A 27,295-nucleotide genomic window follows, 5' to 3' on the forward strand; every position below is an offset into this window, starting at 1 on the left:
CCCCAACAGATCCACAATCTCTATTGCACTCCACACTATCCTCACCCACATGGACAAAAGGAATACCAATGTAAGAATGCTGTTCATTGACTACAGCTCAACATGCAACACTATAGTCCCCTCCAAGCTCAGGACCCTGGGACTGAACACCTCCCTCTACAACTGGATCCTGGACTTCCTGACAGGCCGCCCCCCAAGCGGTGAAGGTAGGCAACAACACATCGCCATGCTGACCATCAACACTGGGGCCCCTCAAGGGTTTGTGCTTAGTCCCCTCCTGTACTCCCTGTTCACCAATGACTGCATTGCCTCGCATGACTCCTACACCCTCATCAAGTTTGCTTATGACACGACGGTGGTAGGACTGATCACCGACGACCATGAAGCAGTCTATAGGGAGGTCAGAGACCTGGCAGTGTGGTGCTAGGACAACAACCTCTCCCTCAACGTCAGTAAGACAAAGGAGCTGATCGTGAATTACAGGAGATGGAGGGATGAGCACGCCCCCACCCACATCGATGGGGCTATAGTTATTACTCTGTAAGCTAGCTTGACGTGCTAGAAAGTCATATACTGAACAAAAATATAAACACAACATGCAACTATTTCAAAGGTTTTTCTGAGTTACAGTTCATATAAGGAAATCACTCAATTGAAATAAATAAATTAGGCCGTAATCTATGGATTTCACATGACTGGGCAGGGGCGCAGCCATGGGTGGGCCTGGGAGAGCATTGGCCCACCCACTTGGGAGCCAGGCCCACCCACTGGGGAGCTAGGCCCAGCCAATCAGAATGAGTTTTTCCCCACAAAAGGGCTTTATTACAGACAGAAATAACATGTGATTTGATTTGACATTTGAGGAAATTCACAACGTAAACAAATAACTTGGTGATTATTTAATGCTGCATGTCACTACTTGGTACAGATAGAAAATATAGAGGACATTAAACACCAAACCCAATGTTACTACTGGTATTGATCAGCAGGAAAAATATATTCCACGGTTCTTGGAGATGACAAAATAATCCTCTATTTAAATATTTATTATACAGTAGATACACAAGAAGTACAAGGTATACAACCTCAGCATACGTATGTAGAATATCTAATGCAGAAGCACTAGTAAAGAGGTACACAACAGTGGGAAAACTTGTCTCGAAGTAGTACTACACACTTCATAGCTGGATACATAGCTGGATAAACTTCATACACTAGATACTGTATACCCACAGTAATAGGCACTTTAATCTCTGTCTCAGTCTCTCTCTCAGTTTTAGACTATGTCTGTCTCAGGCCCCTCTGAGATCCAGGCCCGTCTCTTCACAGGCAGTCCCTCACTGGCACGTCTCCTGTCCCCCTCCTCACTACAGGGCCTGGCTTTCGTGTTGACCCCAATACCACCACCAGGGGCCTGGGGGGGCCTCTGAGCTGCATCAGCCGAGTGAGAACTCCCTGAGTGCCAGGCTCGACGTCTAGGAAACTGCCTGGCTCCAGGACACCCGGAAGGCCCAGTGCCCAAGCCCAGGCCAGAGCTCCTTTGTGTGAGCTTGGTTGCTTCGGAGAGGTGAGTGTCTCTGGGTGGGTGTGGGTGAGGTTGGAGAATGACAGACTCAGAGTAGGAGCTGTGAACGTGAGCGAAGGAGGGATTGGTGGAGGGAGGGCAGGAGAGAAGGGTAATGGGGTTGAAAGAAGAAGGAGGAAAGGAAGGGAGGGAGATGCGAGATTGAGGGGGTAGCAGAGTTTTCCTACTGCCCATCGCCACTCCTCTACCTTCTCTTCCCTCTTCTCCTCTTCCAAGTCCCTGCGGCCCCCTCTTCCTCCTCCTGCTCTGCACCTCCTCTAGCTGCGTCTCCAGACCGTGAATGTCTGCGGTCAGCTGGTTAACGTGGTCGAACCGTGAGAGCAGACTGTTGACGCAGGAAAGCAGGCGGTCCAGGTTGGGCTGAACGTCTAAACCCGGAGCGGACACACCCGAGTCCTCAGAACCCAGGGAGAGGGCGGAGGACAGGGGATGGGGGGAGGAGAGGGAGGACGAGATGGTGGAGAGACATGATTCTTGGGATGATCTGGAGGGAGGCACCACCATGCCCTCAAACTTCACCCTGTGTCTGAACTGTGGAGAGAAGGGAGGGAGATTTCAGAAGTTTCAATTTGTGTTGAATAAAATGCATAAATTAATTCATCAATTAATTTCCTCCATACCTCCTTGGCCTTAATAAGTCCCATCCAGAGCTTCAGTCTTTTGATGAAGAACTCCACCATCTCATAGTCATGGGGCTCCATGGCTGGCCTGTACATCTCAGCCTGCACAACCCTGTACGTGCGGAGCAGAACAGCTCCAGAGAGACGGGCCAGCAGCCAACCTCCCATCCCCAGCAGAGAGAGGGCATAGAGGGGTCCGAGGACAGGGTGAGCCCTGCTGAGCCTCTGGAGGACCAGGCGACCACGCAGCACAGACAGCACAGACACACCAGCCTGGTGCACAGACACAAACCCATCCACAGACCCGGAGAAGAGCTGAGACACAAACATACATGCATGAATAGGTAGTACATATTCCCATGGAGTGAGCTGTGTCTCACATATTCCTGTGGAGAACCTTGTTACATATTACCAGTGGTGTAAAGTACTTAAGTAAAAGTACTTTAAAGTACTACTTAAGTAGTTTTTTGGGGTATCTGTACTATACTTTACTATTTATATTCTTGACTACTTTTACTTCACTACATTCCTAAAGAAAATATTGAACTTTTTACTCCATACATTTTCCCTGACAACTCAAAAAAACAAGAAAATGGTGCCGTCTGGTTTGCTTAATATGAGGAATTTGAAATGATTTATACTTTTACTTTTACCTTTGATACTTAAGTATATTTTAGCAATTACATGTACTTTTGATACTTAAGTACATTTATAACCAAACACTTTTACTCAAGTACTATTTTACTGGGTGACTTTCACTTTAACTTTAGCAACTTTCTATTAAGGTATCTATACTTTTACTCAAGTATGACAATTGGGTACTTTTTCCACCACTGCATATTACATATCCTACCATGTGTCCAGTGTGAGAGAAGAGCAGCAGCAGTAAGATCATTAGTAGAGCCACAGCAGCCATCTCTCTCCATGCCAGCTGAAGCACTCGACCAAACACCACCCACCTCCGCACGTACCTCAGAGTACCCACCATCTGAAACACACATTTTAGCATTTTGATGGTAGTGGCACAAAATGTGGATTCCTTACCCATTGAGTTCGGAACCATTCAAATAATATAATTCTTTAGGAACTATCTTTAAGTTATCCAGTACCTTGAGTACCAGCAGAGTGAGCAGTATGGCTGATATCTGTGTGGACCTCCTGGCCAGCAGGGCGGCACTGTGGAACTCAGTGAAGGAGTCTGGTATGGAGCGGTGCTGGGACAGACAGGAAGCAGCCTGGGACAGGAAGCAGAATCGCAGCGCGGCCGTCGCCAGGGACAAAGAGGTGAGGAGGAGCTGTAGCCAGCGCCAGCTCTGACGCACGTACTGGGCTGTAGCCATGGCCCATAGCTCCACCCCCAGAAAGAGGAGGGCAGAGAGGAGCAGAAGCACCTGGGGGGGAGGAAGGAGGGGAGGGTAGAAACGTTTCAAAACCTGAGTGTCTCAGAACGGAACCTATTGAAGTTCTTACATTTTTGCATTCCCTATCCCAAATGAATGGGAATAATAGTGTTGTTTCATATAAACAAATTGTTTATCAAATGTTACCATGAGTGCAATCTGCAGGTCTGGTCCTGAGGAGGATGGGGGGATGAGTAGAGGATGGATGGAGAGGGAGGAGATGAGTGTGTGTATCTGGGTCTTCTCTAGCAGAACCGACACACACACAAACAGACTAGTCTCTCTATGGTACTGGGTGAAGTCAATGGACACAGCCTTTAACCTGAGAGAAGGAAAGAGTACAAAGAATCATGTAGGATAATTTGTGTGGACTGGTGTGTGTGTGTCTGTGTCTGTGACTCACTGTGCTGTGGTCCAGTGTGTGCTGTATAGGCCAGAGAGAAGCTGGCGTGTGGTAAAACTGCTGTTCCCCAGAGAGACGGCCTTATTATGGTCTGGAGTGTGTATACAGCGTATCCGTGGTAACCCCACCAGGTGGAGGGCGGGGTTCTGATGAAGGTGTGGCACCAGGATGTTGTCCATCCACAGCCACGCCCCCTCCCACCTGAAACCAACACAGAGAGTTACATGTGGACACAGCCTACAAACACACACCAATACACATATCAGTACAGGGTACACGCACACATGCACACACACGACACACGCAGCCCTTACCCAGTGATGGTGTTGAGGTTGGTGGTCAGTGAGTGTTTGACGGCAGAGTGTAGCAGTCTTCCCTGGGTCTCCTGAACACTGTCCTGGTAGTTCACCATCAACACCACCAACAGGAACAACATGTGGCACACACAGTGCTGGGAAGAGGAGAGGAGAAGAGAGGAGAGAGAAGAGAAAGAGAGATAGAGAGAGAGTATACAGAGAGAATGAACAAGAGAGGAGACAGGAAGATAAAGACATAAAAGATAAAGAATTAAGATAATGTTATTTCAATTCCAGTACTAGGTGGTTAGGAATATAAACAGTACACCACATATGTTCATTCCAGAGGTTACTATAAGGATTTATGGGAGTTGTTGTTTTTTTGTTTCCTGTTTTACCTTCATGAGGGATCGTAGCGCTCTCACTTTCCTGGCCTCCTCCTTGGCTTGCAGTAGGCCGAACCCACAAGGGGGGAGCACCTTGCCCCTCTGCTTGCCCCCCTCCCTCTTAATGACGGTCTCCTGCCCCAGCCGATCATTCACCTCAGGGTCTACAGGCCTTAACACCACAGCATAGAACAACGCCTGCACACACACCTGAGGAGAGGACATACAAGGGTTAAATAGCCAATACTAATAGTGAAGGTTATAAGGTGCATACCTGTCTCTCTTAGGCTGAAAAGATTAAAAGCCAGCAATTGTCGTTTAACAATGACATGGGTCTACAGGAAATACAGAAGCCATATGGTTGCGTATCTCTCTCTCTGGCATGGTGAAAGCATTCATTGCTGACAATTTGTTGCATTGACTATTGAGCCTCCCGTGTCTATGTCTCGATCTGCTTACTTTGAGAGGCTCCAGCAGCAGAGCGGAGGTGAGGAAGGCAGACAGGGCTGAGATGAGCCACATCAGGACCACTGAGCTAGAGAAGTGACTCCCATAGAGGCCTACTACAGCCAGGCAGGCCCCCAGCAACAACACAACCAGGGGGTAAATTACACGCAGTGCCCAGGGCGGGAGCAGCCAGCTGGGCTTGCCACGGGCCACACCTGGGGGGTGAAAACATGGAAGAAACTATGCTCTATGATGTCTGCAAATATGAAGTTGCTTGATATGAATATTCAGATAGTTCATTGGATTTTCATGCAAAATAGACATAATTCATAGAAAGTTTTAAATGGGGAACTCTCGCACCCACATAGTATTACATTTGGTATAAAGAGTGGAAGACAGGTCATTATTCTTAGAGGGAATCGTAACAAAGGTTTGGGTTAGTGAGTGCTAATGACTCACCTATGCGTGTGGTAGAGTCTGTGGAGTCAGGGGAGGGACTGGGGAGGAAGGTACTGGCGATGGAGTAGACAGAGAGAGATGAGGAAGGCCTAAACAGCCCTGTCCCATACAGAGAGGTGGGAGAGCAGGGGGGGTTGTGGATCTCTGTCCCATAGAGTGGTTTGTCCACACTCAGCTCAGACCAAACACTGCTGGAACTGCCCTGGCTCTGGCTAAAACACACAGAGAGATGAGTAAGACTCAGAAGTATTCTTTCCCAACAGGCAATAGTGCTATACAAAGTACTATGACTGGTTGTTCTCTGCTATCGAGTTCAGTCAGATCAACTCTGTTCTCCACTGAAAGAGGGAAGGAGGAATATACATTGGGGGCATATACTGTAGACAGGGCCTGTATTATCTGGGGTTTAGGTCTGGAGTGTACTGGTCAGGCAGGTCTTACGTGTGGGACAGAGAGGTCGTCCTGGGGGAGTAGCGGCCACTGTCTGATGTTGAGGGACTGTTGCCTGTCTCTGCTGCTATAGACCTCAGCAGGTCTTCCTCTGAAACACCATGAGAGACAACAGAACCATTTTAGATGCATTCACACAGGAGTCATATTAACACATATGGGACACACACTCACCAGACAGGGTAAAGACATTGGGTTGCAGGTTGTGACTGTGGCTGTGGCTGTGGCTGGGGTCTGGAGGCAGGCCAGATAAGGATTGGGATGGTGGGGAGTTGCAGACAAGAAATTGGGGTGAGGAGGGTGAGGCTAGGCATAGTTTCATCAGGGCTTTCTTCCTCTTCAGCAGACGGGCAGGACCCAGGGATGACCCCAAGGGGTCCGAGGTTATTTCCCAGGACGGCCCTGGGAGGTCAGTGAGGCTGTCACAGGAGGGCCCTGGGAGGTCAGTGAGGCTGTCACAGGAGGGCCCTGGGAGGTCAGTGAGGCTGTCACAGGATGACCACAGTGTCATGCCATCTTCATCCTTCTCCACTCCCAGGTTAGTGGCATTCCAGAACTCAGCGTTGAATGCCTTGCTTCCCATCAGCTAAGAGAGAAGTAAAAGATAGCTTTCAGCTTTTTCAGTTTACAACTTTCACAAGAGAATCAGAAAGAGCTGTGTATTTGTGTATGTGCATGCATTGATACATGTGAGAGTTTGCTCTCTTACAGAAGAGGGTGTGTCTCCATCCAGGCCTGACGGATCAGGTCCTCCAGGCAAAGACAGGAAGGAGGAGCAGGACATATCTGATTGGCCGAGATAGACGTCCATCTCCACTGACTGACACACAGGGGATGGAGGCACTGACATATCCACCGCTACCTGAAACACACACAGGGAAAGGGAAACCCAACATTTGTAGCTGACCCAAGCACCATCTCAGTCAAGCACTTTCCACATTACGATAAGCCTGCCAAATCAACAGAGTAAATATACAATACACTATCACATTGACCTCTGATCGACTAAGCTTTTTATAGATAGAAATGATAACAATGTGGTTTAATAGGCGTATAGGATTCTTTTTGTTGACGGGGCAACAGGAAATATGGATGGAGAAGGAGAGAGAGATGTAGGAAAGGTACCTGGCTGTGAGTCTTTCGGAACAGGAAGCAGAGGAGACACTGGAGAGGAAACACCAGGATGGCAATTGTCATCCCCACGGCAACTGTTTCCCAGGTTACAAGCAACCGAGCCGAAACCGGTCCACTGAAACACAGCACCCATAAAATGGCTGATTCATTCACTTAACATAGTTAATGCAGAGTATGTGGGATATGTAACAAAGAGTTGTAGAGTGTCTCAGGCAAAACAACATTGTTCTTCAGCGCAGCAAGTTATCCACAGTGCGAGTTTGATTGAATCCCACCTGAGCTATTTCACAAGAACCTTCTATTGTGTACACTATTGTCACCTGGAATGTTCTGGTTAGACTGCCATCTCACCTATGCCCCTCTGTACCCACAGCCCCGTACCACACTGCCCCTAGTGCGAGGTAGAGGTGTAGCAGGAGGGCACACACTGTCACCCTCTGCCCCCGCATGAAGCGGCTGAGGGCGGGGCGTTCCCATAGAGACAGCCACAGGTGGCGCTCCAGCATTCCAAACGCCAGCTGGGAGGAGAGAACACGTCGGAACTTAGACAGCTCCACAGGACCTGAGAGAGAGAGAGAAATCTGTTTTGGAGGCAGTTCTGCTCTCCCTGAGTGTAAAGACATATACAGAGAGTTGTAGTACTTACAGGAGGCCAACATCTCCTTCTCCACTGTCCCTCCTCCTTCGTTCCTGTCGTTCTCCACAGACAGCCAGTCTTCTACCAGAAAGTAGAACAGGTGGTCTGTCTGAGGGTCCCACACCACCACATGCTGCACGTACCACGACGGGTCCAGACCTGGGACACACACACGCATGCACACAAACACACTTATAGGTATTGTTGTGTTACCTGTTTGGAACCTTACTACCTGGAGCCTCGATCTCCTGCTTTCCTCGTGTTCCAGTAGGCGAGTGAATACGAGACTACGAAGTATGGCAATGTGAGACTACAGTAGTTACCTGTGTTGTCATGCCAGAGGTGTATCTTCCACACCTCTCCCAGGTTGCTGTCCGTCTCCAGGTGGAACAGGTCCAGACCACTTCGTTGGAATGCCCCCTCCCGTTGCAGGTGGCGTGAACCGCTTTTAGTCACCCCGTACAGACTGATGCCCACATGGGCCGTCGTGCCTGATGGGAAATACAAATAAACGTGAACCAGGTTTGCATTTCACTTTAACAAGATGCTCTTTCAGCAAGATGTTCTCTCCCTTCTGCCCTCGTTCACTCCCACTCACTTCTGTTAGGACTGGATAGGTGAGACAGAGCAATATGGCATAAAATGGGTGGATCTATTGCTTACACCTACCCAGTCGTCTAAGATCTGCGAGCCTTACCTGCTCCTCGTCTCCAGCCTGTTTTGACCAGGACTCTGTAGCTGTAGCGTCCAGGTCGGCCACACAGTGGTACATGGCATAGTCTCAGGCTCTCCAGGTGGTCCAGTTTGTGGGTGATCAGACCCAGGAGGAAGTGGATCAGAACCAGGACAGCACACACAATCCCCACAACCACATTACGCATTGGACCACTGGACTGTGGTGGGGAGATGGACGGGGACATATAATTAAAATTAGTAGCATCAGTAGAAGGGGTTCCAATTCAAAGCTGTGTTCCAAGGTGGGTGAACAGGTGGCCATATTGAGTGTATGATCATGTCTCAGAATTCTGTATTCCTCTAACTTTTCTATCGAAGGCTGCTAACATTTATTTTCTCTGTATGTACTAATGAGCTATACCATTTATTGTGTTAACCTGAGGAGTATCCCAAACATACCGGTGGCAGTAGCACCACAGCGTCTGGGTGGACAAACAGACTGGCCCCGAACATGGTGAGGTGCTGAGTGAGGCAGTGTGCTGAGTGGAGGGTGCTGCCCTCCAGTGGCCGGAGGCCCTCAGTGCTCCAGCGCCTCTCCCTCAGGCTGTAGTACTGACACAGAGAGCTGAACACACACACTGAGGCCCGGACTGGAGCTCCACTCAGGCTGGATGTCAGGTTCACAAAGAGAGATTGTACTGTGCTGTTAAGTCTAGAGATGTAGAGAAATAATAGACAACAAGCTGTATTAGTAAATTACTGGGATGTCATCATCATATGCCATGTATAGAAGAAAATCAGGCCTCACAACATTCTGTCTGTGTAAAAGTAAACACTTGTAAAAGGTTTTGGAAAACATAACTGTCTAGATACAGAACACTTACAGAGGAGAGAGGAAGATGGTGTCCTCCATGGCTGTCTGGGTGGAGAGGGAGAGAGTCAGCTCTCTGACTAGGGAATCATGGGATGCAGGATGACCTGGCTGGGTGGCCACTGTGATTCTCACATGTCCTGAGCCCACCAGAGAAGCTCCTGGAAGCAGGCTGAAGTTTAAGGAGATGTACAGTCCAGCATTGGGATCCATATTCTTCACTGCCCTCACTGTAAAATTCAGCCACCCTTTGGCTCGGAGTGTAAAGTTAACCATTGGGGCTCTTCCCTCGTCTCTGTCAATACCACTAGATTTAGACCAAGCCCCAGCCCCAGACCCACTTCCACTCCCACCACTAGCCCGATCCCCAGTGCTGATCCTTCCTACAGTATATATTTTGGGCAAAGTAACCCTGATAGATCTGTCAGTGTCCAGGTTAGCAATGGGTATGGGCTGTCCCTGGGGCGTGGTGAACTCCATGGCAGCCAGAGAAGTAGAAATGGGTGGGTTGGCTGCAGAGAGGAACTCAGACCCCCCTTCCAAACCCAGGAGAATCTGTACCACCTCAGACCCCCGGACCTGACGCTGGAGCTGGGCACTGAGAGAGGGGGGAATGAGGAACTGGCAGGGCGGGTATGGTGGGTATGACTCTGGCTTGTCATTGAAGAAGGAAGAAGAAGGGTTTAATTGTGATTTGTTGGACTGGTTTGATTGGCGGGTGTCGACGGAGGGATCAGTGGTGCAGAGGAGTTCTGAGGGGTTTCCATGGTAACCAACGGCACTGATCTGTGGAGCAGAGAGAGAGAGGGGTTCCTCGTCGCGTTTCCGCGAGCGCATCAGAATACGCATGAGAGCCCTGGCATGGTCCAGGGCTGACACTGCAGTTTCAGATACGTTAGAGTGAGTGTGAGGACCAGAGGAGATGAGCTTGGACTCGGACACAGCAGCCAATGAACTGCCTGGAGACAGAGAGAGAAATAACAGTTTTTGGTCAAAAATCTTGAACTAGTTCCTGTCCTTGCTCTATGAGCATGTATCCTCCACCTTTTATCCTTCTATTTCCAACTGTCAATTCCACTCAGAAACTAGTACAGTACCTATTACATGGAGGATGTTCCTGCCTGTGTCTATGGCTGTGTCGTCTCCTAGTCCCGTCTGCTCTTCCATAACCCTGATCATTCTCCCCACAGATTCTAGAACATTCTCCTGACAGCCCTCACACACCACCTCACTTGGGACTGCCTGCAGGAGACAACGCACAGTGGCATTCAGACATCGAGGACAAATCTGTATCATTTGTGGGTCTTTTTGCCAGGCTTTTATGGCACAAACTCTGTCTGTGTAAACTACGGACAGGTTACTTACAGTGGACTGGGCCAGGGCAAAGCTGATCTGGGCTGCATCCTGTAGAGAGGACACAGACAAAGAGGCCAGCACCTGTGTCACATTCCCCCTGATCTCCCTCCTGTCCCTGAGATCCTGCTCACTCAAAGTCTGATCCACCTGTGACCGAGAGGAGAGAGATAGACATGTAAAGGAAAGATAACGTTAAGGAGAAGAGAGACACAGCCAGGTAAAGACAAAGGTAAGGTTCATACCTGGTTGAGCTGGCTGGTGAGGGCAATGGAATAGGGAATGAGCTGCTGTGGGTTACCCTGTTGGAGTAAACCCCATAGTTCGGTTTGACTCTTGTTCCTCAGCCACTCTGTGATCCCATCTCCATCCACAGGTCTCAGCACTGTTATAGTTCTGAAAAAACAAAAGCATCCATAAATTGTCTTTTGACAATTTACCTCAAGAGGTCTCTTGAGGTCGGAACCTCTTCCCTGCATTCTCAGTTTTAAACTCATCTCCAACTCACCTGTTAAGTGCGGTGACCTTTGACCCCAGGTGGTCCTCTACCTGCAGGATCACAGAGATGATTGACAGGTCCTTCTCTGGCCCCGCCTCCCCCAGAGGAACTAGGCTGCCAAATGTACGCTGGGTACCCCTGTAGAGGGTGAGAAGGGGACATGCTTTGCCCCAGCCTGGGCATGATGATGCCACCTGTAGAATATAGATAAGCTGGGGGGACTCACTATCCTCATCCAGCCAACCTATAGAGTAAATACAGGACATCTGGTACACCATGGTAAAACATGGCAAAGACACCAAAATAAGATTTGATTGAATATTTGAGTCTTTGTTTCTACTGTATTACCTGAGCAGTTGTATGTGACCACAGTCTCCAGCAGGCGTATTCTCTCCCCAGGACCTGGGGTAAGAGTGCACACCCCTCCATGGGGTGGAGGGTTGGGCAGGAGGGTCAGGCTAGCACACCCCCATCTTCCCCCAGCAGGGTGGGTAACATTTAGGGTGAAGGTATAGTTATACCCCTCCTGCAGCACCTCCGGTCGGACCACCAGGTCAGGAGAGAGACTGCCCGTAGTGGTGACCTCGTTCAGGTCAAGGGTCACACCGTTCTGATCCTCTACGCTCCATTTGTACTTTGAAAACAGAAAGACCATACATCAACTTTCCGTCATAAGTCCAGCATAAAGCAGCCATGACAGCTGCTTTATGCTGACTTTATTTAATTTTGTCACAAACTGTAAATGTTGTTTAGGTCAGCCAATTAGCTACGTAGAGGAGAACTTACCTGAACATGGCTGCCACACTTATCACAACAACCAGAGAGCACAATGGGGCGACTCTGGCTGACACGGAAAGAAGAGAGAGTACTGCAGGAAACACACTCCACACTTACAGGAAGCACTGCAACTTTAGATACCGCCACCTAGAGGCATGGAGGAGTATTTGACATGAATATACTATCAAATAAACATCCCACAACCACACTGAAACTGAAAACTTTATATGGTAATTTTGGATATTATCAACAGTAAAATACTGTGAAAAGTTTTACTGCTGCATACTGTAAATGATGGTGCATTGTGGGGAAATTATGTGGATGGGGAAAGAATTGCTGTATTTCGAATGGTACTGTAATTCCATCCCACAGAATACAGTACCGTACCGCATTTTTCGAGTGCCAAAAACCTTTTGACCACTAGTGGGTACATGGTATTGTTATTTCTGGCTCATTAACATACTTTGAGGCGTGCCTTGTAAGAGGCTATATTTGTTGCACCCATTAGTGAGAATGCTGTACCAGTTTAACTGGTATGTGGTAGTAGTGCCCCATCAATAAAAAATGTATAGCGGACAGATTGGAGAGGCAGCAAGTCTTAAACTTGTAATGGTTGCGCATTTGTCTGTTTTGCCCTGTAGTCACTTCCAGTTTGGAAGCCTTTGTTAAAGGCCCAGTGCAGTCAAAAATGTGTTTTTCCTGTGTTTTATATATATTTCCACACTATGAGTTTGGAATAATACTGTGAAATTGTGAAAATTATAACAAAGCCCTTGTAGTGTAAGAGCTGTTTGAAAGGACCGGCTGAAATTTCTGCCTGTTTTTGTGGGATGACATCACCAGGTGGTAAATTAGTTAATAGACCAATAAGAAAGAGTGTTCCAAACCTCTCTGCCAATAAAGGCTAGTTTTCAGTTTTCCCCTCCCACTCAGACCAGTCCCAGCAAAATTCTTGCTAGAAAAATTGCTCTTTGCTAAGAAGCTATTTTTCTATTTTTGTGTATTTTTTACCATTTTAATTTTAAACAATCAAAGTAGGGTAATTAATTGTCACCCAGAAATTATTTGATATTGAGATAAAAATGGCTGCATTGGACCATTAAGGCCTCTACAAGTGCAAGGGATATAAAATACAAAATATTAATTGATATGCTGTAATGTGTAAAACATTACCTAGCAGCCAACCTGCTTGCACCAATCTCATGTAATTACAGTAAAATCCTGTAAAATACAAACACCATCTCCCCTCAATTAATTTAATTAATTAATCCATCCATTCATTCATTACGACAACAGTAGCATTGACATTTTTTACAGTATAATACCGTCAATTCTATGGTATTTTACTGTGTGTCATTACACAATACTTGCTTTGATACTGTATTTAGATTACAGTAATTGTACTGCAATATGAAATACAGCAACTTACTTACCACTAGCTGCCTGTAAGTTACTGTCAAATTCACGGCAACCCATTTACAGTGCATGGTTCGCTGAACCACCTTCGTTGCATAAAGATATTGTGGTGTGTAGAGATAATGTGAGACTCACAGACTGTGTAGTGGAGATAGGTCTCCTCCCTTCCTTTTGGACAGTGAGGGTGAAGAGGTAGACCCTGTCTGGCTGTAGCTTCCTGCTGGGGACAGTCAACCTGCTGCTGTTATACCCTAAAAGCTGGTCCTGGTCCTGGGACAACCACTCAGTAGAGTTCTTCAGGCAGAAACAGATACCATTTGTACAATTTTGAGAAAACATCAAGGTAAGACAGCAATATAAGTTAACAGAAATGTAAGTGAACAATTTCTACCTAAATAGTAGAAAGGCAATGATTTCAATTACCTCAGTGATGAAATCCCAGTGGTACTTCAGCTCCCCTTCCTCTCCCAGATCCACATCAGGATCATGGGACTCTGACCCATCCAGGATCAGGTCACTGTGGCTGGGCACCAGTCTATGCGATCCCCCCCTGATGATGGGTACCAGGGAGCTGTGAACCACAGAGAGCCTGGACGTCCTGTGCAGATGTAGAGGGGTTCCCTGGAGAGAGACAGTGAACCCCAGGCAGTACTGGCCCACCTCCAGGGCCTGCTTAGGGAGGGACAATAGTGGCGTAGTCACAATCCCCAGGTTAATCAGGGTTACTGGATGTCCACTGCTTTGGGTTACCAGATTGCTGTCAGTCTTGTCAGCTCCACAGCCACTCCCCCTAAACACTTCCCATAGGTACATGGTCTTGTATGCGGTGCAGCCTTTGATGTCTACGCTTGCTTCAAAGTAGCTGGATCTAGACTTGAGGATTGTGGATTGGCCCTGGACTAAAGTGACTTGAGGGAGGGAGCACTGGAGTTCTCTCACCTCAGTGAGCAGTTGTGTGGAGACCTGGCTGACATTATTGAAAGCTGTGACTTTAACAATATATTTTCCAGCAGTGAGATATGTGTGGTTCACTGTACTGGATTTTGTGATGACAACTCCTTCACTTGAGTCTTCAAAGACCCATTGAAACCTCAAATTGCTGCCACCATTTACTGTGACTGAGAATCTGACACTATAGCCTCTAAAGGTTGCTGTAGAATCACAAACAATCTTGACCTCCCTCACGGGCAACTGAACAATGGCTGTCTCATTCAGGGTTTCAGAGCAGAAGCCATTGCTGGCCATCACACCCACAAACAATGAACCACTTCCGGGTGAGGTATACATCACTTCCTGTCCAATTACCTGTAAGGGCTGAAGCCCTTCTAATTGGATCGTCCAGATGTAATCGGTTGGAGAACCACTCATGACATTTGCTTGGAAAGGGATCTCCTTTAGAGCTTCAAGAGCAGTGGAACAGCAGTTGACCAATCGTAGGCCCCCGATCCTCTCTACCACCTGGACGGTCAATGACACCTGGGAGTTGCTCACCTGGTTCCAGGCTCGGGCTGTGACAGAGTGAGACCCAACTGGGAGGGTGGAGGTGGTGAAGCTTACCTCAACAAGGTCATTTGATGACTCAACTTCGTCAAAGGCTAAAGAGAAGCTGACATTGGTTCCTTTGGAAACGACTGGTGTAAAAGCAATATGATCTTCAGCGCAGACTGTAGACCTGCTAAGGTTTAGAGTCAAGCCCTGAATAGTGTCCTGGATGGTGACTCTGTGTGAAACTGTCTGCCAGCTAATACCATTAGAGACATTCAGAGAGACTTTATAGACCCCTACATCTGTAAAGGTGTAGATAACTGACTGATTGTTGTTCAAAACCACAGCACCTCCAGTACACCCAACAACTTTCCACTCCCAGTGCTGATCATTCCCTTTATGGACATATCCATAGAGTGCAACTTGAGTATTTGACGTTATAAAGAACGGATGTGTCTTGCCACCTATCTGAAAGTCTGCATCTGTAACCTCCTCCTGAACTGTGAAATGTTTGGATGTGTTGCTTGAACCGAGAACATTCTGGACTGACACACTGACAGAACAAGAACCCAGAGTCTCAAACACGTAAAGAAGAAAAGGAACATTGTTCTGTAAGGGTGAAAGGTCTGAGCTCACATTCCAGAGATACTGGAGGTCAGATCCGGTCTCCACAGTTACAGAGATATTGATATACTTCCCTAACGGTACAGTGTCTCTAGCTGTTGACATTCTAGCCCCTGAAACTCGCTCCACTGCCTTTAGAGAAACACAGCTGGTTGTCTTACCAAGTCCGTTGGAAGCTGTCAACTCAACAGATATATTACCTGGAGTTTCAGTGAACCACGGAAAGTGCTCACCAACACTGGCAGTTTGGGTCACACCTCTCTGGTTGGCTAGCCAATGGTAAGTGACATTGGAGCCGTGTGTTACTGACGCAGTGAGCAAGACACTCTCTCTGGTTGGTATGTAACTCATGGAAGTCAGGCTCTGACTTGAGATCTGAAGCCCCTGTATTCTCTCTAAAACTACAATCAAAATGGCTGCCTCCTGTTGGCTCACCAGGTTCTGGGCTGTGACTTTGACCTGATACACACCTGCTTTAGGGAACACATACTGAAAGTGAGACATCCCAAGCTCAGGGGTAGCAGGGCCATCCACTGACCAGTAGAAATTGACATTACCTGCAACATTGCCAACTGCTGTTATGACAGTCTCTTCCCCTACTACTGCAAATGGCTGGCTGATTTTCAGTGTCAGCTCTGACACAGGAAGCAGTACGTTCACTTCCAGGTTAACAGAATCCCGGCTAACTGCATTAGAAGCTGTGGCCTTGACTGTAAACCTGCCTGCGGAAGTGAAGACATGGGAGACATTTTGACTCTTTGCCAGTGGTGAGCCGTCACCAAAGTCCCACTGCACAGAAACATTGGTCCCAGTGCAGCTCTTCACCCAAAGTGTAATCTTCTCATTGACAGTCAGTGTGTTGCTTTGACTACTATGTGCTATGGATGGTTTACTCACAGGCTTCTGCACAGCAACAGTGGCTTGGGCTATTCTCTGGCTGACTTTGTTACTTGCCATCACTGAAACATCATGGATCCCTTCCTCCTTATACACAAAGCAATGACGAGCCAGTCCTCTTATAGGAGAGCTGTTGGAGGAATGATTGAACCACAGGAACTGATATCCAGTGGGTTGTCTTTTTGAGTCAGCAACTGCATTAAAACACACCTCTTCTCCTACTGCCACAGCATCCTGTGATGGGCAGATGGTTATCCCAGTAATGGGGGCCTCAATGCAAACGTTGGCATCATAAAAGACAGATCCTACTATACTGAGAACAGTAACGTTAACATTATAAATCCCAGGGTTTGAATAAGTGTGAGTAACAACAGACTTTCCCTTCTGTACTGACAAAGGTGATTCATCCCCGAAATTCCAATGGAAAGTCAGCATGGAAACATTCCCATTCACCAGTGCTTGGAGCTGTATCTCTTTCTCTGTCTCCGAACACTCCGATGGCAGAATTCCACTGATGGTCAACCTGTAGATTTCCAGACTGATGGACTGGCTAGCCTGGCTGAATGCGTTAGACACAGTCACTCTGACTGTGTAACTCCCTGGGGACTCGTAGACATGGGATACAGAGTTGTCTGTGATGTTTTTATGTCCAGACCCGTCACCAAAGTTCCAGTCCCAGTGAAGACTGGAACCTGAAGCCACTTTGCCCTTGATTTCAGTCACAGACTTCAGTTCACTGGGTCCACTACAGCTCAACTGGAGTCCAGACACCTTCTCCACCACTGCCACGGCCACCCAGGCTGTCAGTGCAGTCAAGGTGTTGTTAGCGCACACAGTCATGTTATAAACCCCAGTGGTCCGAGCAACATGGCTAACTTTGCCATGGAATCCTTGGACTTGTTTTGAACCGTCCCCAAAGTTCCAAGTGTAGAGGATTCCGTAGTGAGATGGGTGTGAAGAGGCTTCTAGAAGAAAGGTCTGGTTGACCAGGGGAACCGGAGGAGATGGAAAGATGAGTATACGAGTCAATGGAGGCCGTACCTTCACTGATATTGCCCGCTTGATGTTGTCGTATTGGTTGTAGACCTGTACAGTCAGTGTGTAGTCATCTGCATGAGTGAGAGACAGAGTGATATACAGTGTCTTCGGAACGTATTCAGACCCCTTGACTTTTTCCACATTTTGTTAAGTTACAACCTTATTCTAAAATTGATTAAATAAAACAATTTCCTCAGCAATCTACACACAATACCCCATAATGACAAAGCGAAAACAGGTTTTTAGTCATTTTTGCAAATGTCAGTGTATTTACATACGTATTCAGAATCTTTGCTATGACACTCGAAATTCAGCTCAGGTGCATCCTGTTTCCATTGATCATCCTTGAGATGTTTCTACACCTTGATTGGAGTCCACCTGTGGTAAATTCAATTGATTGGACATGATTTGGAAAGGCACACACCTGTCTATATAAGGTCCCGCAGTTGACAGTGCATGTCAGAGCAAAAACCAAGCTTGAAGGTTGAAGGAAGGTTGAAGGAATCATGGTCACTCTGACAGAGCTCTAGAGTTCCTCTGTGGAGATGGGAGAACCTTCCAGAAGGACAACCATCTCTGCAGCACTCCATCAATTAGGCCTTTATGGTAAAGTGGCCAGACGGAGGCCACTCCTCAGTAAAAAGTACATGACAGCCAGCTTGGAGTTTGCCAAAAGGCACCTAAAGACTCTCAGACCATGAGAAACAAGATTATCTGGTCTGATGAAACCAAGATTGAATTCTTTGGCATGAATGCTGGTGAAGCATGGTGGCGGCAGCATCATGCTGTGGGGATGTTTTTCAGCGGCAGGGACTGGGAGACTAGTCAGGAATTGAGGGAAAGATGAACAGAGCAAAGTACAGAGAGATCCCTGATGAAAACCTGTTCCAGAGCACTCAGGACCTCAGATTGGGGCGAAGGTTAATCTTCCAACAGGACAGAGACCCTAAGCACACAGCCAAGACAACGCAGGAGTGGCTTCGGGACAAGTCTCTGAGCCCGGACTTGAACCCGATCGAGCATCTCTGGAGAGACCTGAAAATAACTGTGCAGCAACGCTCCCCATCCAACCTGACAGAGCTTGAGAGGATCTGCAGAGAAGAATGGGAGAAACTCCCCAAATACAGCTGTGCCAAGCTTGTATCGTCATACCCAAGAAGGCTCAAGGCTGTAATTGCTGCCAAAGGTGCTTCAACAAAGTACTGAGTAAAGGGTCTCATTTAAATGTATAATTATTTATAAATTAGTAAAAAAGTCTAAAAAACAGTTTTTGCTTTGTCATTATGGGGTATTGTGTGTAGATTGATGAGGGAAAAAAACAATTTAACCAATTTTAGAATAAGGTTGTAACCTACCAAAAGGTGGAAAAAGTCAAGGGGTCTGAATACTTTCCAAAGGCACTGTAGATTAATGGAGACATGCCCTATTGTATTGAATGGAAAGAGGAGTGATATGCAAGCATCTATACTATTAGAATGAATTACAATAATTTACAGATTGGTAGAGGTATGTTTACCTGGCTGTAGGTAGACGTGGCTCACAGAGTCTTGCACATACACCTGTCTCACTCCTCGCTCCATTGGCCTGTCCTGGGATTCAAACGGGGCAGGAAAGGTGTGGTTCTCCTGGGCACTGCCATCCCCAAAAGACCACCTACAGGAAATAATATTCAATATCTTAGGGTTTTTTAACATCCCATCTGAAAGATGGCACCCTATGTAGAGCAATCTCTTCTTCACTGCCCTGGGGCAATGGGATCTCCTTAGACCAGAGGGAAGAGTGCCCCGTACGGGACCTCCAACACCACTTCCAGCAGCAGTTAATGAGTAATGGGATGGTAGTTAATGAGAAAATATGAAGGAAACAGATATGCTACCCTCATTGATATAATATCACTCCAAGCAAATACTTCTGTGAAAACAGAAAATGACCCTAACCTGAAAGTGACACCTAGGGAGACATCCACTTTGACTCTGAAAGTGTAGAGACGCAGCGCGGCCACAGCGATGACCTCCTTGACAGAGAGGAATTCTGGGTCGGCCAGAGGGGTCATGGTGTCAGCAGTCAGAGTGACCTCTAGGGTCTGGGAGCTCACTGCATTGGCTGCAGTCACCTGGAGGAACAGAGACAAGTTATTAGTGAGACTCTATGGGCCACTTTACTCTGTTATATGGGTATTATATTAAAAACAAGGTTGTTTTATCTTAAGATAAATCATATGAAATGGATGAGCTTAGTACCTTCAGTTTGTACTCAGCTGGCTTCTTGAACATCACACTATAGGTGTCTCCCTCATAGGGAAACTTCTCTAGCTCGTCAATCACCCAGGTGTACTTTACTGAGGAACCAGTCTCCGCCGTGGCTGTAAATGTCTTAGAAAAAACAGAGAATGGTGACAATGTATAAGTTCAATACAGTAGCAGAGATGTGATCAGCAGAACAAATAAATAAAAGAAAAGCAGATTATTTTCAAACATGCATAAAGAAAACACAGATTTTTGGATAAATACTATAAAATACAATACAACTTTATATTATCGATGAAGTCGGGCTAACTCACCTGTGACAAGTCCACCAGCATCCTCAGGTGTCCATGTGGCTCTACACTGAGCCCAGCCACCGGCTCATAGACACACACCTGTACACAGGTACTCTGTTCACTCACTCCATTCACAGCACTGACGTTTAGAGTGTGGACACCCACTGAGGGTAGCACCAGGGACATGTGGGAGAACCAGCTGTCAGGGGAGTCTCTCTCACAACCAGGCCAAGAGTCAGGTAACCCTCCTGGGCAGGACGGGAGGAAAGGGACCCCTCTCTGGAGCACCGGAGCCAACCAGGAGCTGGTGGCCCCTTTTCCAGATAATATTTTAATCACAATGAGTACAGGAGTGTCAACCAATATATGGATCTGGTTGTCTCCATCAGGCAGGGGATGGATCATACAAAGCCCAGAAATGTGACTTTTTGCTGGGGCAGGAGCTGAGGTTTCAGGGGTCATACTTATGGGCGTACTGATGCTCCCGATATGAGTGAAGCCACTAAGTTCACTCTGGCCCGTACTTGAAATATAGCCATGCCCGTGCAGTGTGTCCACGTACAGCACCCGTAGGTCGCACACAACCCCGTCCACCCACTGTCCTCCATTTGGCGGGGACGAGAGGCCCCCCTCCCACCAGCCCCCCCACTCCGCCCCTTGCAGGGAGAGGTAGCTCTGTCGCCAGGGGGAGGAGGATGAGGAGGCATTGTCGCGGCAACTCAGGAAGGTTCCAGGTCTCCCGGTGTGTTGGACGGACAGAATGTCATCGGGGTAAACACTGATCTCCCTCTCTGGCAGGATCTGACAGAGAGAGAATTTTATTGATTCGACTTATCCAAAGCATAAAGCATGTAAATAAGAACTGTAAATAAGTAAATAAAAAACCCTCTGTAAATAACAACATCTCACACACATACACTAATATGAGCAGGCTCTGAGCAAGGAGCCACTCTCATGGGCAAGTCTGCCACCAGGTGGTAGAAGGGGGGTATGTCAGGGTATCTGGGTGGCAGGGGGTAGCTGCGCTCCCCTGTAGAGGGGGACTGGTTGTAGGGACTGCAGGGGCTGGTGACAGGGACACAGGCCTCCAACAGGTGGCACCAGTACTGTCCCAGGGCACAGCCTCCCGTAGTGTTACACAGAGGAGTGGTAGAGCAACAACTGAACGGGTTCAGGAGAGAGCTGCAACCTGCAGAGAGAGAGATATGGATTGAGAGAGAGAGAGAGAGAGAGAGAGAGAGAGAGAGAACCAGTTATGTATACTGAAAGATCGATCATCATACATCAGGGAAACACAAAAACAAACAGGAGTGAATCAACACAAACACACACAGGGCAAGTCTTCCAATACAACAACATCTTTATTAATAACCTGAGGTGGTGTTTCTTTTTTCTTTTTTCTTGTTTATCTTTTTTATTATTAACCCATCCACCATCCCACCTCTTCGGAGTACACGTCTTTTTTGTTTTTTTACAGCTTATCTGCTACATATACATATATTTTACATACACATTTTGCATACACATTTTACATACTGTACATGTTGCTTTTATATACAGCAATCACATAACAATAATACATTACCGAACATAAACTCCCACCCCTCAGCCACTCTAAGCCCATCCCACCTATCACCATAAATCACCCTTGTTTGGTTTCCATGTGCCATATATTTTTCATTTGTGCTGTGATGTTTTACATAAATGTTTAACCTTTCTAATTGTATAGTATCCACAGATTGTGAGCTAAAGATGAAAACTTTTCCTACGAGTATTATTATATTATGTATTCACACTATGGCTTTCTAAATCGCCCAACACTGCTATTTGTAAGGTTCATTTTAAGTGAATGTTGTGATTTTTTAACCATTCCTGAACCTGTGACCAGAAACAAGCTACATAGTATAATAATTTAAATTGAAAAACTTGAAGTGTTGAATAAAGTGTTGTTTTTTGTATCTGTTCATAAACCATGTGCCATGGAATCAGTACATCGAAAATCTCTTCCCATTTACTTTGCAACCTGTATGGCACAGATGTCAACATTTCTGTCTTCAAATGAAACTGGTATATTTCTCTATTTTAGCCATTTATTTTCAGCCAATTTGTATCTTTAATATATGGCAGACAAACAAGTTCCCTACCTTCTCCCTCTTCCACTTGCCTCCTCCATTTTTGTGGTAATGCTCCAATCAGTTGGTTATAAGTTTGGATTGAGCTGACATTCCCATACATTATATTTTTGATTGCTGCATATGTGACATAACTCCACCGTTTCTATTCATAATATCATTAATAAACATAATAACATAAAAAAAATAAAAAATCCATAAAGAATGGTTTTTTATGAACCTCTTAAGGACGGACCCTTTTTTATCAATTTTCACCTAAAATGACATACCCAAATCTAACTGCCTGTAGCTCAGGACCTGAAGCAAGGATATGCATAGGATATGCATATTCTTGATATCGTTTGAAAACAAACACTTTGAAGTTTGTGGAAATGTGAAATTAATGTACGATAATATAACACATTAGATCTGGTAAAAGATCATACAAACACAAAAACGTGTTTTCTATTTATTTTTTGTTGCATAATCTTTGAAATGCAAGGGAAAGGCCAGACTGTGATGTAGGATTATATGTGTAATTTAGATGTTGTCCACTAGATGGCAGCAGTGTGTGTGCAAAGTTTCAGACTGATCCAGTGAAGAATTACATCACTACACAATATTTTGTATCAAGTCTGCCAGGAGTTTTCCCAAATGTGCCAAATTGGTTTTCAAGTACAAAACTATAGAGAACATACAAAAATGCTATGGTAATACAACATTTAAGTTTGCACACTCCCAGGAATGTCATAAATGATGGATCATTAGCTTCCCTACAGAAAAGACACTAACCTTCACACATCTAGATGGCCGGGTGGGTGTGGAGTCAGAGGTCAAACTGTAGAACCCAGTTCCTACATCTGAATATAAAAATTGATTTTTCAAAATCTACACTACTTTTCATCTCTGGGACCCTCAGGATGACAAATCAGAGCAAGATTTTGGAATGTAAGTACATTATTTACCTTCAGAGGTGAATGTACCAAACCAGTTGCCGTGATAAAAGTGTTTTGTTGTTGTGCACTATCCTCAAACAATAGCATGGTATTTTTTTTAGCTGTAATAGCTACTGTAAATTGGACACTACAGTTAGATTAACAAGAATTTAAGCTTTCTGCCCATATAAGACATAGCTATGTCCCGGAAAGTTGGCTGTTGTTTACAACACCATTCTAGTCAAATATCACATATTGAGCAACAACCGTCCCGTATAAGGGACACCGATCCCGTAGAGATTAATCAGTATATTTGAGTTTAACCATAATATTTGTTGTAATATTTGTTCTATCTTTTCTGGAGGATAAAACTAAAATTGTAACCAGCTTTGTATGGCTTGTTTGAGAAAGGGCGATACTTTAAACAACATTTCATTTTCAATTAGTTGGAAATGAGAAGTTGTAATCTGTATGAATGCAAAAATAAAAATTTTGAACAAAGGATGAGCCTTTCTTAATAATCTACTGGAGAATCATTTTGGGTTTAAATATAACTTATGTATGAGTGAAGCTTTTATTGATAGGTGTAAAGCTTTAATATTTAATAATTTTAGCCCCCCAAACTCATATTCATTATATAAATAGGCACGTTTAATTTTGTCTGGCTTAGCATTCCAAATCAAATGAAATATTTTTTGCTCATATGATTTCAAAAACGGGTTGTCTGGAGTAGGCATCACAATTAGTAAGTAAACTGTGGTAGGACCAAAGAGTTAATCAATGTGATTTTTCCATAAATAGACAAGTATTCCCCTCTCTATGGTTGCAGAATCTTATCTATTTTTGCGAACTTTCTATTGAAATTGATTGTGGTAAGTTTATTTAAATTTTTTGAGATATGAATACCAAGTATGTCTACCTCACCATCCGCCCATTTTATTGGTAAACTACAAGGTAAACACTGTGTCTTTTAACGATCCAATACATATTATGGTACACTTGTCATAATTAGGTTTTAGTCCAGAGAGGCTAAAAAAGTGATGTGGACATAAGAAAAAACTTGAGTCATCGGCATACATTGACACTTTAGTTTTTATCCCCTGGATTTCTAATACCTTGATGTTCTTCTTGGATCTAATTTTAATAGCTAGCATTTCGATGGCCATAACAAATAGATATGGAGACAACGGACAGCCTTGTTTTACTCCTCTTAAAAGCGCAATACTTTCTGAGAAGTAACCATTATTTACTATTTCACATCTGGGTTTGCTGTACAGAACTTTAAACCATTGTATAAGAGATTCACCGAAATTAAAGTAATCCAGACATTTACAGTGCCTTCGGAAAGTATTCAGACCCCTTGACTTTTTCCACATTTTGTTAGGTTACAGCCTTATTCTAAAATTGATTAAATTGTTTTTTTCCCTCATCAATCTACACACAATACCCCATAATGACAAAGCAAAAACAGGTTTTTAGAAATCCTTGCTAATAAAAAAAAAATGAAAAAAATGAAATATCACATTTACATAAGTACTCAGACCCTTTACTCAGTACTGGCAGTGATCACAGCTTTGAGTCTTCTTGGGTATGACACTACAAGTTTGGCACACCTGTATTTGGGCAGTTTTTCCCATTCTTCTCTGCAGATCCTCTCAAGCTCTGTCAGGTTGGATGGGGAGCATTGCTGCACAGCTATTTTCAGGTCTCTCCAAAGATGTTAGATCGGGTTCCAGTCCGGGCTCTGGCTGGGCCACTCAAGGACATTCAGAGACTTGTCCCAAAGCCACTCCTGCGTTGTCTTGGCTGTGTGCTTAGGGTCGTGGTCCCGTTGGAAGGTGAACCTTCACCCCAGTCTGAGGTCCTGAGCGCTCTGGAGCAGGTTTTCATCAAGGATCTCTCTGTACTTTGCTCCGTTCATCTTTCCCTCGATCCTGACTAGTCTCCCAGTCCCTGCCGCTGAAAAACATCCTCACAGCATGATGCTGCCACCACCATGCTTCACCATAGGGATGGTGCCAGGTTTACTCCAGACGTGACGCTTGGCATTCAGGCCAAAGAGTTCAATCTTGGTTTCATCAGACCAGAGAATCTTGTTTGTCATGGTCTGAGAGTCCTTTAGGTGCCTTTTGGCAAACTCCAAGCAGGCTGTCATGTGCCTTTTACTGAGGAGTGGCTTCTGTCTGGCCACTCTACCATAAAGGCCTGATTGGTGGAGTGCTGCAGAGATGGGTGTCCTTCTGGAAGATTCTCCCATCTCCACAGAGGAATTCTAGAGCTCTGTCAGAGTGACCATCGGGTTCTTGGTCACCTCCCTGACCAAGGCCCTTCTCCCACGATTGCACAGTTTGGCCGGGCGGCCAGCTCTAGGAAGAGTCTTGGTGGTTCCAAACTTCTTCCATTTAAGAATGATTGAGGCCACTGTGTTCTTGGGGACCTTCAATGCTGCAGACATTTTTTGGTACCCTTCCCCAGATCTGTGCCTCGACACAATCCTGTCTCGGAGCTCTACGGACAATTCCTTCGACCTCATGGCTTGGTTTTTGCTCTGCATGCACTGTCAACTGTGGGACCTTATATAGACAGGTGTGTGCCTTTCCAAATTGTGTCCAATCTATTGAATTTACCACAAGTGGACTCTACAATCAAGTTGTAGAAACATCTCAAGGATGATCAATGGAAACAGGATGCACCTGAGCTCAATTTCAAGTCTCATAGCAAAGAGCCTGAATTCTTATGTAAATAAGGTATTTCTGTTTTTTATTTGTAGTACATTTGCAAACATTTCTAAAAACCTGTTTTCACTTTGTCATTATGGGGTATTGTGTGTAGATTGCTGAGGATTTGTATTTATTTAATCCATTTTAGATTAAGGCTGTAACGTAACTAAATGTGGAAAAAGTCAAGGGGTCTGAATACTTTCTGAAGGCACTGTATATATAAATTCTAGTTATACTTGATCAAAAGCCTTTTCAAAATCTGCTATGAAGACCAGGCCTGGTATCTTTGATGTTTCATAATGTTCAATTGTTTCAAGTAATTGTCGTATATTATCTCCAATATATCGTCCATGTAAAAAACCTGTCTGATCAGGATGAACAATATGTGGTAAAACCTTTTTTGTCCCATGTGCTATGCATTTCACCAGGATTTTCGCATCACAACATTGAAGTGTAAGAGGCCTCCAGTTTTTAAATGGACTCGATCTTTATACTTACAACCTGGGTCCTGTTTCAGTAGTAATGAAATCAGACCTTCTTGTTGAGTACCTGAAAGTCTACTATTTTTATAGGAGTAATTAAAACATGCTAATAATGGATATTTGAGTACATCAAGAAAGGTCTGATATACCTCTACTGGTATACCATCAAGCCCTGGTGTTTTTCCAGACTGAAAATATTTAATTGCCTCAAAAAGTTCCTCCTCTGTAAGGTGACGTTTTGTTACCTGGGGGCACCAGGTGATGGTGGGGGCTGCAGTAGGGCCGGAGGATCTGAACTCTGACCAAGGTGGACACTTCTCTTGGCTGGCTGACCAGCTCCACTGATACCACCTGGCCAGCATGGCTGAACCACAGCCCAGGAAACAGCAGCATCTGAGGGGAGGATAATAAAGTAATCAGACATAAGAGGGGGATTTTAGCATGGCTGTGGTTAAAGCCGGCACAAGGTGATGCGATGAATACGACATCCATATCAAGAGTTTTGCCTGAAATCTGACAACATCCTAATATGAATGCCGTACAGTAGGTCAATCCACAACAAAAAGAGTATCATAATCGGTTCCCTCAGTGTGACATATGATGCCACTCACCTCCACTCTCTTTTGGTCAGGGTCTGGGACTGTAGGGAGGACTTGTAGCTGTGACCTGGCATACACAGCCGACATGAGAGGAACACCTGTCAGGTAGCTGTCTAACGAAGGCAGGGAAACTACAGGAGACAGCGGAAACATACACACATCCATTAGCACACTGCAATATACAGCATGCTCACAAATGTGTTAATTTGTGACAATGTTACACCCCTTAGGTCTCCCTATGAAGACAACAAACACATTTAATTCTGAATTATAGTTTGCAATGTCGTATTAATGCAGTAAACTCTCCATGCAGTCTCACCTGTAACCACCTTCTCACAGAGGCAGAGGTACTGTCCGTCACACACTGTGTTCCTCCTCTGTCCTGGTGAACCCAGGGCCATCTGGGTACAGCCCCCCAGACTCTCCCTGCCCCTATCCCACCCAGGATGGCTTTCCG

The 27,295-nt window shown here is 45.6% G+C and overlaps 1 protein-coding gene across 2 annotated transcripts; it reads right to left on the reverse strand.

Annotated features, from left to right (window-relative positions):
• Positions 1-898: 898 nt before the first annotated feature.
• On the reverse strand, positions 899-26,961 carry pkd1b (polycystic kidney disease 1b). Of its 2 annotated transcripts, none has more exons than XM_045209868.1 (35): positions 26,851-26,961; positions 26,485-26,632; positions 20,909-21,180; positions 20,013-20,792; positions 19,693-19,824; positions 19,390-19,565; positions 18,969-19,105; positions 13,832-17,523; positions 13,544-13,702; positions 12,002-12,139; positions 11,564-11,849; positions 11,225-11,459; positions 10,962-11,112; positions 10,729-10,866; positions 10,461-10,605; positions 9,377-10,322; positions 8,952-9,204; positions 8,515-8,710; positions 8,141-8,308; positions 7,827-7,976; positions 7,532-7,742; positions 7,172-7,295; positions 6,756-6,908; positions 6,221-6,632; positions 6,038-6,137; positions 5,597-5,808; positions 5,150-5,352; positions 4,703-4,900; positions 4,323-4,459; positions 4,009-4,209; positions 3,753-3,927; positions 3,315-3,596; positions 3,059-3,193; positions 2,206-2,478; positions 899-2,116 (listed from the first exon to the last, which is right to left on the reverse strand). In XM_045209868.1, exons 1-35 carry the CDS (start codon positions 26,923-26,925, stop codon positions 1,277-1,279), a joined length of 12,033 nt encoding a protein of 4,010 aa, XP_045065803.1. In that variant the 5' UTR covers positions 26,926-26,961; the 3' UTR covers positions 899-1,276. The 2 variants fall into 2 exon arrangements, with proteins under 2 accessions (XP_045065803.1, XP_041714059.2); XM_041858125.2 differs by having other exon boundaries at positions 2,206-2,520.
• Positions 26,962-27,295: the final 334 nt, after the last annotated feature.

This window comes from Coregonus clupeaformis, chromosome 31 (assembly GCF_020615455.1).
Source record: "Coregonus clupeaformis isolate EN_2021a chromosome 31, ASM2061545v1, whole genome shotgun sequence".
Taxonomy (NCBI): Eukaryota; Metazoa; Chordata; class Actinopteri; order Salmoniformes; family Salmonidae; genus Coregonus; species Coregonus clupeaformis.